The 12,899-nt window shown below is 40.8% G+C and overlaps 1 protein-coding gene across 1 annotated transcript in view; it reads left to right on the plus strand.

Annotated features, from left to right (window-relative positions):
* Positions 1-12,899, plus strand: part of LOC147355046 (FRAS1-related extracellular matrix protein 3-like) — a 121,416-nt gene that overhangs the window by 76,658 nt on the left and 31,859 nt on the right. The window contains 3 exon segments of the mRNA XM_086349361.1: positions 4,822-4,968; positions 5,975-6,044; positions 11,956-12,185. Of these exon segments, the coding sequence (XP_086205487.1) occupies positions 4,822-4,968; positions 5,975-6,044; positions 11,956-12,185 (447 nt within the window).

A 12,899-nucleotide genomic window follows, 5' to 3' on the forward strand; every position in this document is an offset into this window, starting at 1 on the left:
CTTGCTACGTGTCAAGTTGAGCTACACAAAATTGCTGACATTTTTGATCTGAAGAAAACAAGCATTTCCTGTGGTTTGACCCAATAGGACCACCTGCCCAGCTGGCCAGCTTACTGCCTGAATTCCTCTTCCTCTGTGACCTCTGCCCATGGAGGAGGCTCTCTGCCCACTTAGATTCCTGCCAGGCTGTGTTGAGGGAAATTCAAACTTTTCCAAAGCTTCCACATCCATTATCACATTTGATCCTCATAACAATCTCAACACAGAGGGAAGAATCTCTGAAAGGAAAGTTGTATTAAGATACTGCCAAATAAACACGTTAGAAATCAGATAAATTGTTTGTTTCACACAGTCAGTAATCGGAAACATGAAAATGAAATGTGGCACACAGATGATGTGCCTGGATGTGGTATGTACCTAGTCAGGCACCAACTGGCTCTCCAGGATACTGAGGGCCATGACCCCTCTTGCTGCCTCCACACCCCCGTTAGTCTGGTGGGTGGAACTGGAATTTGTCACACGTGTCTCCTTGATAATGATAAATCACAACTCTGGTGAGGGCAACTTTTTTAAATTGCTAGATTGTTGAGGGAACAAAGACCCCTTACATCCCTGACTTAAAGCATAGTAATCAAATATAGTGTTCACCTCCAATGGGGAGGGAAAAGAAAATAGCATGAGATAAATTTAGAAGAAAAGATTTTCTAGTTCAATACAGGAGGTTAGCTGGACACTTTGTATGGATCTATCTAGATTGTATCCAAATATGAGAATGATTACTCTGATCACCAAATAGGAAGTTGCTATATTACATTACATTACATCATTACATTCTCTCGAATGAAGAGTATGTTTTATATCTTCCTTGAATCCTGTACACTCTAGAGAAGGAAGGCACAATGTTTTCTCTCTTCCAGTTAAGCCATATGGAACCCCAACTCCCAAACAGAAACGGCATTAGAACTGGTCATGCAATCAGTGTATTTCTACTTTCCTACTATTAATAATTGGAAAATAGGAAGTTGACGTTGATATACTGGGTCTGTATCTTTTTATCACGTATGTAGATTGGTGTAATCATATAATTAACAAAGAGAAACTTTTAAAAATTTACTACTATTATTATCTAAAGTCTTGCTGTGAGAATTTGGGGGGTAATTTTTTTTGTGCCAAAAGCAGCATATAGTGATGCCCCTATTGAGGCATACAAAAGAATCTAAGAAAAGCTCGTGGTCTGTATTTTTTTCCACACTGCTTCCACTGAGTTCATATTGAAAAACTCTAAGAAGGAGGCAAAGGGCACAAAATACTTGTATTGTTATCCATAGCAGTAACATGTTGGGTTCATAGTCTTTGAAATGGAGAGCCAAATATATCATCAAAACAGTTTGGGGACATCTCCAAAAAGAATATACCAAATATCTCTTTTTAAAACACATTAAACCTGCCACCCTCTGCGGCTCACACCTGCCCAGCGGGTAAGCACAAAGATTTCTCCCTCCACCACCTGCCCCCAGATTTCCAAAGACTGAAGAAGGGGATTTACAAGCATTGCATGGAAGGAAGCTTGCTGTACCTTAGGAGAACACAGCGAGAGCCATGGCTGCTGATAGCTTATCTGTCTGCTCTGGATTACCCTCGCCAACTCTTTTCTGAAAAACCTGATGTGAGCATACACAAAACAGCCAATCATTTCTCAAAAAGAATGGGCATGAACCTTTGCAGCTGGAAATTTCAAGAGGAGACAGTTATCCTTCCCAGTCCCAGAACATCAGTATTTGTACCCACTAAAGGGAGAAAACCAGGCAGGCCAAGAAATCACCAAATAGAAGTGAATTACACAAAAGAAATAGGAGTGAAATAATCAATATTCTTGTGCAGGAAGGGGACATGGCATATTTCAGCTAACAAAGCACATTTCTTAAATTGCCACCTACAGAGCCAACATCAAAGGGAGACAGACGGGTTGAAAACGGTGATCTGTCTGATATGCAATTTGACTTTTTCTCTTTTTCAATTTTCTAATTCTTTTATCTCAAGTTAGTCTCTTTTCTCTGAATGTATAACTCTATTTAAAAAACCCATTCTATTTACAATCTGTGGACATGCAGCTGGAACTGTATATATCAAGTCAAAATTCACAGGAGCACATTTCCTCCCAAGGAGGCACCGCGAAGCATTTTCCAAATGACTATTGACATTAACTGACACTTTGTGACAATCATTAGTTATAGGTATTATTTCCAAATGCATGACGAATAGGTGCTTATAGAGTTCAAATACATTATCAAGTTATGTTAGGCAGGTAGCCATAGAAGCTAAATGCTTATGACAATAAAGCTATTTGAAAATGGCAATGGAGTAGTAGAAACAAAAGTATATGTAATATTACACATTTTCATTGGGTAATTATTAAATATTTAAGATCAAATATCTTATTAGTTAAATCTTTTTCCAAGTTCAGGGTCATAAACCACTAACATTTGACAATGGCTGCTACTTTATCCTTCAGGATTTGATTTTGCTTACTTGAGCATCTGCTTTTATTAAATTCATTTTCACAGTTGTCTTCAAGCATGTATAATCTCTTCTTTAGGGTTTTAAAACTTAATTTTAATTTTTAAATCATTGTATTTTTGAAAGAATTAGTAAATCATTTATATCAAAATGAAATATTCCTGAATACAGTATTTAGATAAAATACTTATTGTATGATTCCTTTTTTTCAACCTAATAAGATATAATTGTGAAACATAAATGCATTATGCCTTTCAAACTCAGCAAACTATAAATTCCACATTTGGTTGTTTTTCTCTGTTATTATTTTAATTATTGCTTTTTAAATCATTCCTTTTCCAAAATTCACCTTTTGTTCACCCAGGCGCTTTCCTTGTCCTAGTGGGTCCGGTCAGTGCCTGTTCACTGACTCTTGTCTCCTTCTTCTTGTTTGCCTCTGCTTTTTCTTTTTTGTGTGCAAACTATATTGCCTAGCTCAGTGCCTGGCACATGGAGGGTGCCTGTTGCTCCCTCTTTACCCCCATCGCCCATTATGAGCTTACATTCTCTTTTTAGAACATTCAGTTCAGTTACTCAGTCTTGTCCAGTTCTACTAGTCTATTGCTGCAGGAAGACCTGCAGCACACCAGGCTTCCCTGTCCATCACCAATTCCCGGAGCTTGCTCAAACTCATGTCCATCTAGTCAGTGTTGCCATCAAACAGTCTCATCCTCTGTCAGCCTCTTCTCCTCCCACCTTCAATCTTGCCCAGCATCAGGGGCTTTTCAGATGAGTCAGTTCTTCGCATCAGGTGGCCAAAGTATTGGAGCTTGAGCTTCAGCATCAGTCCTTCCAATGAATATTCAGGATTGATTTCCTTTAGGATGGACTGGTTGGATCTCCTTGAGGTCTGAGGGACTCTCAAGAGTCTTCTCCAACACCACAATTTGAAAGCATTAATTTTTTGGCACTCAGCCTTCTTTATGGTCCAACTCTCACATCCATACATGACTACTGGAAAAAGCATAACTTTGACTAATATGGGCCTTTATTGGCAAAGTGATGTCTCTGCTTTTTAAAATCCTGTCTAGGTTTGTCATAACTTTTCTTCCAAGGGGGAAGTGTCTTATTTCATGGCAGCAGTCACCATCTGCAGTGATTTTGGAGCCCAAGAAAATAAAGTAACTGTTTCCATTGTCTTCCCATCTATTTGCCATGAAGTGATGGGACCAGATGCCATGATCTTAGTTTGTTGAATGTTATATAATGTACACATTCCACATCGCTAATAAGGCTGACCATCAGCAGAGACCTGTGATCTAGTGTGGGTGAGACAAAATCAGATGGAGACCTTATAGCCTTGTCTGTTGCCCTCTACTTGCATAATTTTTAGACTTTTACACATCCGAGTTCAAGACACAGTACTTGGTTTCTATAGTGATAAAATAAGAAAATATAAATTGGGCACTGTCTTTAAGGAACTTCTAGACCAGTGTGGGAGCAAATTGATACACAAATAATACAAAGTAGTAAATCAGAGGGCAGAGGAAGAAATCCAAGAAAAGAGGCAAGGAGAAAGGAAGCAAACCAGGGAGGCAGCAACGGAAGGATGGAGTTGTCAAATGAATTGAACTTAAAACTACCAAGCTTGGGACTTCCCTGGCGGTCCAGTGGTTAAGACTTTACCTTCCAGTGCAGGAGGCACAGGTTTAATCCTTGGTCAGGGAGCTACGATCCCACATACCTTGCAGCCAAAATGCCAAAACATAAAACAGAGGCAATATTGTAACAAATTTAATGAAGACTTTAACAATGGTCCACACAAAAAAAATCTTTTAAAAAATAAAATTAAGCTACCTAGTTTTAGTAGTAGTTTAGTTGCTAAGTCCTGTCAGACTCCTGTGACCACATAGACTGTAGCCTGCCGGGATCCTCTGTCCTTGGGATTTTCCAGGCAAGAGTACTGGAGTGGGTTGCCATTCCCTTCAGGGAATCTTCCCAACCCAGGGATTGAACCCAGGTCTCCTGCACTGCAGGCAGATTCTTTACAAATTGAGCCACCAGGGAAGCCCTTTAGAATTCCAGTGCCTTAGGCCTTTCAGGAACAGAGCCACAGTAATAATCCCACATCAAGCAGGGGAAACAGGGTTCTAAATGGTGCTCACAGCACTCTAAAAAAAAAGCAAAGCCCTTTTCCTCTCTATATAAAAATGAGCACTTACTTTTAAAAACTCTTGACTTCAGAAGCAAAATGCAAACTTCAGTCATTCATATTTTTTCATCCAATAGTTCATCTAACACCTGTTTGACCCCTGTCAATTACAGGAGGAAATAAGCTAACAAATCAACCTTTCCGCCTCTCCTGGGCTCGGATTGCATTGGAGAAAGAGTATTACATTGTGGATGAAGACTCCACGTTCTTAGAAGTGACCCTGACACGCAGAGGATCCCTTGGAGAAACATCCTCTATCAGTAAGTAACTTTGAGTTGGTTGTTGGCAAAAGGTAACAAAAACATGAAATTAAGGCTTAAAAATAAGTATAAGAGAATAGATTGGAAGAGAATCAGTAACAGATTTGGGGGAACTTCTAAAAGATTAATGTGTGAAATTATGCCATGGTTTTCACTCCATGTGAGTTACAGGTTTATATACAGCAATTTTTTCTTCTTCTATTTTCCCCCTATCTCTTTCAAGTTGAAGGACTCTAGGAAAATTAAGACATTTCATAACCATATACCACAGTCCCCAAATCACTCAGTTTCTTTCAAAATTGTTTTTAAGTGTAGAATACATTATTATGCTCAGTTCTAGCTATTTCTTTTTAAAAATTATTTATGAGTACATGACACATTATTGTGTTTAGTTGTAGCTATTTCTTTTGATTATATATAATTGTTTCCACCCTGCCATTAGGTTATAAATTCCTCCAAGATATGTAAAGTGTGAAAATTTTCTGTGTTCTACAAAGACCTAAGCTTCTTTGGGGTAGATGGATATATAATGCCTACATAATACATTGCATTATCATCACTAATAATCAACAGTAATTGCTCTAATGATGCATTACATTTTTATAACATCTCTAGCTGCCAGAAATTTCAGAGATCATTTTATCTTTTTCATAATCTGTTGTGAAGACAAACAGAAGACAATAAAATGTCTTCATTTTACAAGCGGGCATTGTGAATTTCCGAGACCTTTGGGGGCTAATTAGAGTCCTGCCAAAACCACTGGAGAGAAGCCAGGAGGCAGATGGCTGAGAACAGGCAATCAAGGAAAGGCAAGCTTTTGCCAGGTCTGTTCTCCAGGCTCGGGGTGTCTGAGTTGGGACAGTTCTAGGAGACGAGGTCAGCCAGAGAGCACCATGATTTCTGCATGGCCCTTGGTCTCAGTTACTACCCAGAGGTTACTTCATCAACACACAGTGGAACTTTCTGCCAAGAACTTCAGCTGAAACACGCTTCCCTTCTCTTGTAGGGTTCTGTCTCCACAATTCTTTATCTTGGGCATTTCTCATAGGCAAAGATTTGGGTTTTTATGTCAAGAGGTATTTTCATATCCTGTCTGACTCAGGGGGAAAAAACTGTCCATCTTCCCAGAGTCATTTGAATATTTGTAGAGGGACTAAACTCCTCAGAGAGGTGCAAAGGTCTTCCTATCTGATTCGGCATCTCCTTATACACTGTCTCCATGCCCTGCTTCGTTGCTTCTTCAGAGCACTAACCCTCCCTGACAGGCATCTCAGGTCCAACTGTCCTCTGTTTCCCTCAGCAGATTTCCAGCTCCAAAAGGGCAGGAATGACATCTTGGGTGATGGCCAACCCTCAAAACAGCCTGGGACATATGGTAGTCACCCAATATTTGTTGTTATGCGAACTACAGTCAGCTCTCTTGTTCTCTAAAATGCCATCATTTTGTTCTCTTAAAATGACATCAGGGACTTCCCTGGTGCTCCAGTGGCTTAGACTCCACACCCCCAATGTAAGAGACCTGGGTTTGATTCCTGATCAAGTAACTGGAGTCCACATATAACTAAGACCTGATGCAGCCAAATAAATAAACATTAACAAACAAACAAACATATCAAACCACAGAAGAGAATCTATAAAACACCTTACTCAGGGCTCTAGGAAGCCCTCCTAATCCCCTCACCCTACCTGATGCTGGGGTTAGTAGTCTAAATGTTAGCAGAGTGCCAAAATCTGTTACTGAACACAGGGTCCCGCTGCTCACCACTCAAAAGTCAATAAAGAAGCCAGGTGAGTGAAAAGAAAGGTTTGCTTTATTTTCGACGCCAGCAACAGTGGAGGTGGGAGGAGGTGCTGATGCCTGTCCAGAGACCAACTGCCCCCTGACAATCTGGGGACAAGAGCTTTTATAGATAGAGGGAGGGGGCGACAAAGAAGAAACAGCCCAGTCGGCTCTGACAGTCTTCTTGAAATTGGTCGTCAGTGGTCTGACCATCATCGTCTTGATTGTTTTAAGTACAGTTAATCTTCAATTGGGGCTTCCCTGGTGGTTCAGATGGTGAAGCAATGGTCTGCAATGCAGGAGACCCGGGTTCAATCCCTGGGTTGGGAAGATCCCCTGGAGAAGGAAATGGCAATCCACTCCAGTATTCTTGCCTGGAAAATCCCATGGACGGCGGAGCCTGGTAGGCTACTGTCCATGGGGTCGCAAAGAGTCGGACACAACTGAGCAACTTCACTTAACCTCAATCTTCAATTCCAGAGTGGATTTGTTTCCATTTATTGAGGCCACTTCTCAGAATTGTGGCACCTTATGCCATTGCTGCTGTCTGGTCAGCTTGTTGTTGACTTCCTCCTTTTGGCAGTATCTATAAGGCAGCTCCCAGGATATGGCTTAGAATATTATCTATAGCCCTTGAGAAGGTACTAAAGGTCCTTGACTTTGCATGGTCCCTAGCACACATGGAATACTCAGTAATGTTACCTGCCATTATTCTTTCATGGCTTTCATACATCAGAATTGAAATCACCTCTTTGTCTCCCCCACAGACTTGTAAACCCCTCAGCGGTAGTGGCAACTGGACCTGATTCAGTGTTACATCCTTAGCACCTGGTAGCCAGTACCGACCCAAAATTAAGCAAACAGCCACCTGCCTGCACAATGTATATGGCAGTGCTCACTAGCTCTGTTTAAACTCTGGCTGAACCCTGAAGAAAACAGTATGGAAGTTTCTCAGGAAACTAAAAATAGAGCTACCTTATGACCTAGCAATTCCACTTTTGAGTATGTACCTAGAAAAAATCAAAAACTCTAATTCAAAAAGATACATGCACCCCAATGTTCTTAGCAGCATTATTTACAATTGCCAAGACATGGAAGCAAGCAAAGTGTCCATCAAAAGATGAATGGATAAAGATGTATTGTGTGTACATGTGTGTGTGTGTGTGTGTGTGTGTGTAGACACTATGTATATAGACAAGTTAGTGAATATAACAGAAAATAAACAACTCTGATACAGAGAACAAATTAGTAGGTTATCTGTAGGGGTTGGAGCAGCATAGAGATAGAGGAGTAAGAGATACAAACTATTACATGTAAAATAAGCCAAAAGGACATACTGTACAACATGGGGAATAATGCCAATATTTTATAATAACTATGAATTGAGAATAATGTTAAAAAATTGTGACTATTTTACACGAGTACATTATTGTACATATGTAACCTATATAATGTTGTACAGCAATTATACTCCAATTTTTAAAAATGAGAAAAATAAAGTGTAGCCGAGGATATACCCCTCTTCCGTATCTTCTTCACCTCAACATGGGGCCAAAGGAGGTGCTTCAAAACTGGACATCCATTCTCAGTTCCCAAACTAGGATTAATGCAGACTTTCTTCAACACTTTTGAAAAGTCAACTCCAGCTCTTCTATCCTGGAAATTATTTTCACACGTTAGAGCTTTGGGTGTCTTTTACATGAGATCAGATTCTCTGAGAATGAGACCAAGCCAGTGGCACAAGGAGCTGTGAGTCTCATTTTATGTAAAGCTTTTTCATGATAACTGGTGTCAGGCCATGATATCTGATTTCACACATTCAAAGAGTCTAAACCTTATAATGAGGCCTGAAGAGAGGAGACATGGGTGTTTGTGCTCCATTGGGTACTCATTCGGGTGTCAAAGCCAAATGATACTCGAACACTTCTTGAACATTCTGTGGAGAGGGGAGGATCAATTCAGTCTTGAGGGGCTACCATCTGCCACCCTTGTATCTCACAATGAGTATTTTTCTTGATTTTTAAAAACTTATTAATTTTTGGCTGTGCTGGGTTTTCATTGCTGCTCGGGCTTTTCTTTAGTTGTGGCGAGTGAGGGCTACTTTCTAGCTGCTGTATGCCAGCATCTCTTTGCGGTGGCTTCTCTTTTTGTGGCGCACAGGCTCAAGGGTGCATGGGCTTCTGTAGTTGCAGCACGTGGGCTCAGTATTTGTGGTTCCTAAGCTCTAGAGCCCAGGCTCAAGAGTCGTGGCGCATTACCCTAGCTGCTCTGAGTCATGTGGCATCTTCCCGGATCAGGGATAGAACCCATGTCTCCTACATCAGCACGCAGATGCTTTACCACTGAGCCACCAGGGAAGCCCCTTGATTTTTTTTTAATGTATTTATTTATTTATTTATTTTTGGCTGCCTTGTGCCGCATGTTGGATCTTAATTCCCTGAACAGGGATCGAACCCATGTTCCCTGCACTGAAAGGTGGAGTCTTTACCGCTCACAGTGGGCGTTTTAACACTGCTGTGTTGTTGGTCATTTGCTTCAGTAATTTGTTAATTTCTATTTCCTAACACTGCTGAAATCAAGTCCCAGCTCTCCATCTCCACCAACGGTGCCCTAATTGTCTGGAAAATTACTAACAATTTTCTTATTATCAAAAATCAGTAAGCACACAACACTGTAAAGTACCCATTATGCTTTGATTTTTTAAATGGTTAAAAAGTCACACATAGGGGAAATCCTTGGCAGTCTAGCAAGTGTGATAGGGCTCTGCACTTCCACTGCAGAGACATGAGTTCGATCCCTGGTCAGGGAACTAAGATCCCAAATAAATAAATAAGTAAAAATGAAGTTTTTCTTTAAAAAAATATGACTACAAACTTTTTTTAAATCACACACAAAAGAAACACATCAGTAGATAAAGACAAAAAAATCAGTAAACACATGAAAAGTCAAGCCACCATGACTAAATGTCTGTCTGAGAAAATAACCTATAGTTATCCTCCCAGAAGGACTTCCCTAGTGACTCAGTGGTAAAGAATTTGCCTGCAATGCAGGAGATGTGCGTTCAATCCCTGGGTCAGAAGATCCCCTAGAGAAGGAAATGGCAACCCATTCCAGTATTCTTGCCTGGGAAATCCCATGGACAGAGGTGTCTGGCGGGATATGGTCCATGGAGTCACAGAGCCAGACTCGACTTAGAGACTAAACAATAAATACTCCCAGAGACTGCAGAAATGATCAGATACAAAATATTAACTCAAAAATGCCCAGCCCTGTTGCAGTCACCAGGAGTCCTGCAGTGAAACAAACAGCCCAAGGTCTCTACCTCCATGGGGTTCAGATTCTAGAGTCCAGATGTTATAGCCATGCATTCCGGGAAACAACTCACTCAGAAGGACGATGCAGATAGTGGAGTGCAGTTTATTACAGCAGCAGGCCCAAGGCAGAGTCTCCTCTTAGCCAAGGACCTGGACCGACTTTCGTGAAAACCTTATATACCTTAAGTGTACTGCTCAAGCCCACATCCCCAGATTCCTTAAACCTAGCCTGGAAAGTGTTAAAGGGATATACAATCAGGTTGCAGCCATGATTCACAATCGGAAGGGTCAGCTGGTTATACATTGTAGCCTACACCAGTGGGTGCCATAAAGATTACAAAGGTGAATGACTGCATATGGGATTATTACATTGTTTTTGGCAACGGGAAACCTTGTTATGGAATCTGGTGTTTATCAGTCTGGGAGGCCAGTTCGGCTGTAGGTATGTTATCCCCATGGCTACCAGGCACATAGTCCAAAGCTCACTGAAAGTGCAAAATCGAGTTTCCTTCTTTTTCCAGATGGAGTCAGTTCAGCCTGTTCCTCTCCTTGCTTACAGAGACTCTGAGCTTTCTGGAGCTGGGGCACTTTCTTACTCATTTCTGAATCCCAAGCAGCCGGCAGAGTGTGGCACATCAGATGCTCTCAGTAGACATGTGCTAAAATAAGGAAGTGAATGCCTGTTCCCTTTTTTTGTCACTCCTCTTTATGTCTGCCCCCTGCTTAGACACACCCTTTTAGCCAAAAGTAGTTTATAACTCTAGTTCGAAAAGATACATGTACCCCAGTGTTCCTAGCAGCACCATTTACAATATCCAAGATGTGGAACCAGCCCAAGGGCCTATCAAAAGACAATTGGATTAAGAGGATGTAGTACATATATATATGTGAGTACATGTATATACAATATTACTCAGCCACTAAAAAAGAATGAAATAATGCCATTTTCAGCCATGTGAATGAACCTAGAGAATATTGTACTTGGTTGAGTAAGTCAGAGAAAGACAAATACTGTATTATATCATTTATGTATAGAATCTAAAAAATAATGAAGTGAAGTGAAGTCGCTCAGTCGTGTCTGACTCTTTGTGACCCCATGGACTGTAGCCTATAAGGCTCCTCAGTTCATGGAATTTTCCAGGCAACAGTCCTGGAGTGGGTTGCCATTTCCTTCTGCATGGGATCTTCCCGACCCAGGGATCGAACCCAGGTCTCCCACATTGTGGGCAGACACTTTACTGTCTGAGCCACTAGCGAAGTCCAAAAATAAAAAAAAATAATGAAATATATATATAAATAATAATAAATCTAATAAATAATGAAACTATATTTAAAATAGAAGCAGACTTACAGATATAGAAAGCAACTTTATAGTTACCAAAGGAGGAAGGGAGTGAGGAGGAGTAAGTTAGGAGTATGGGATTAACAGGTACAAACAACTCTACATAAACTAGATTAGCAACAAGGAGTTACTGTATATCACAGGAAACTATATACTATACCTCATAATAACATACAGTCAGAAATAATCTGAAATATATATTACAGATATATGTAACTGAACCACTTTGCTATACATGGGAAACTAACACAATATTGTAAATCCACTATATTTCAATCAAAAAAAAAATCTCAAAAGCGGCAGTTTCTGGTGGCTTTGTGGTTAGGATTGCAGACTTTCACTGCTATGACCTAGGTTCAGTCCCTGGTTAGGGATCTGGGATTTCACATGCCACACAGCCAAAATATATATTTAGCTCATAAGTGTCTGCTGGGAACATTAAAAGAAGCAATTTCTGTGCTGTTAGCATTTCATCAACAGTAGAACCCACTGTGAAAAAACTCCCTTCAGTTACTTGGCTTTATATTCATAGTTTCCTGATTTTTGTTTAGGCATTGTAACCAAAGTGAAACTGCAAAAACAGATAAAGATTTTAAAGGAAACACCCAGAAACAAGTCCAGTTCAATCCCAGACAGACTACAGCCACGTGGAAAGTGAGAATTCCATCAGACAATGAATATGAGGCTTCAGAGACCTTCCAGATCATTCTGACAAACCCTATCAAGGCTGTACTGGAGTTTCCAGAAATGGCAACTGCTGAAATTATGGACCCTGAAGATGGTATGTGATTCCTATTGGTACAATCTATTAATGTGTTCCTGGGTTCATTTCAGGCATTTATACCTCCACCAAGCTCCATAAGCCACTGGACACATTCATATCACTTAGGATTTCAAATTAAGTAAACCACCTCAGTTCAGTTCAGTTCAGTTCAGTCGCTCAGTCGTGTCTGACTCTTTGCGACCCCATGAATCGCAGCATGCCAGGCCTCCCTGTCTATCACCAACTCCCAGAGTTCACCCAGACTCACGTCCATCGAGTCAGTGATGCCATCCAGCCATCTCATCCTCTGTCGTCCCCTTCTCCTCCTGCCCCCAATCCCTCCCACCATCAGAGTCTTTTCCAATGAGTCAACTCTTCGCATGAGCTGGCCAAAGTACTGGAGTTTCAGCTTCAGCATCATTCCTTCCAAAGAAATCCCAGGGCTGATCTCCTTCAGAATGGACTGGTTGGATCTCCTTGCAGTCCAAGGGACTCTCAAGAGTCTTCTCCAACACCACAGTTCAAAACCATCAATTCTTCGGCGCTCAGCTGTCTTCACAGTCCAACTCTCACATCCATATATGATCACTGGAAAAACCATAGCCTTGACTCGACGGACCTTTGTTGGCAAAGTAATGTCTCTGCTTTTCAATATGCTCTCTAGGTTGGTCATAAGTTTTCTTCCAAAGCAGTATTTTTTCTTTGTTTTTAGGATCTTTGAATATTCAGGGA

This window comes from Bos grunniens, chromosome 17 (genome assembly GCF_055505025.1).
Source record: "Bos grunniens cultivar Pamir isolate PY7600 chromosome 17, Bosgru_T2T1.0, whole genome shotgun sequence".
Classification (NCBI taxonomy): domain Eukaryota; kingdom Metazoa; phylum Chordata; class Mammalia; order Artiodactyla; family Bovidae; genus Bos; species Bos grunniens.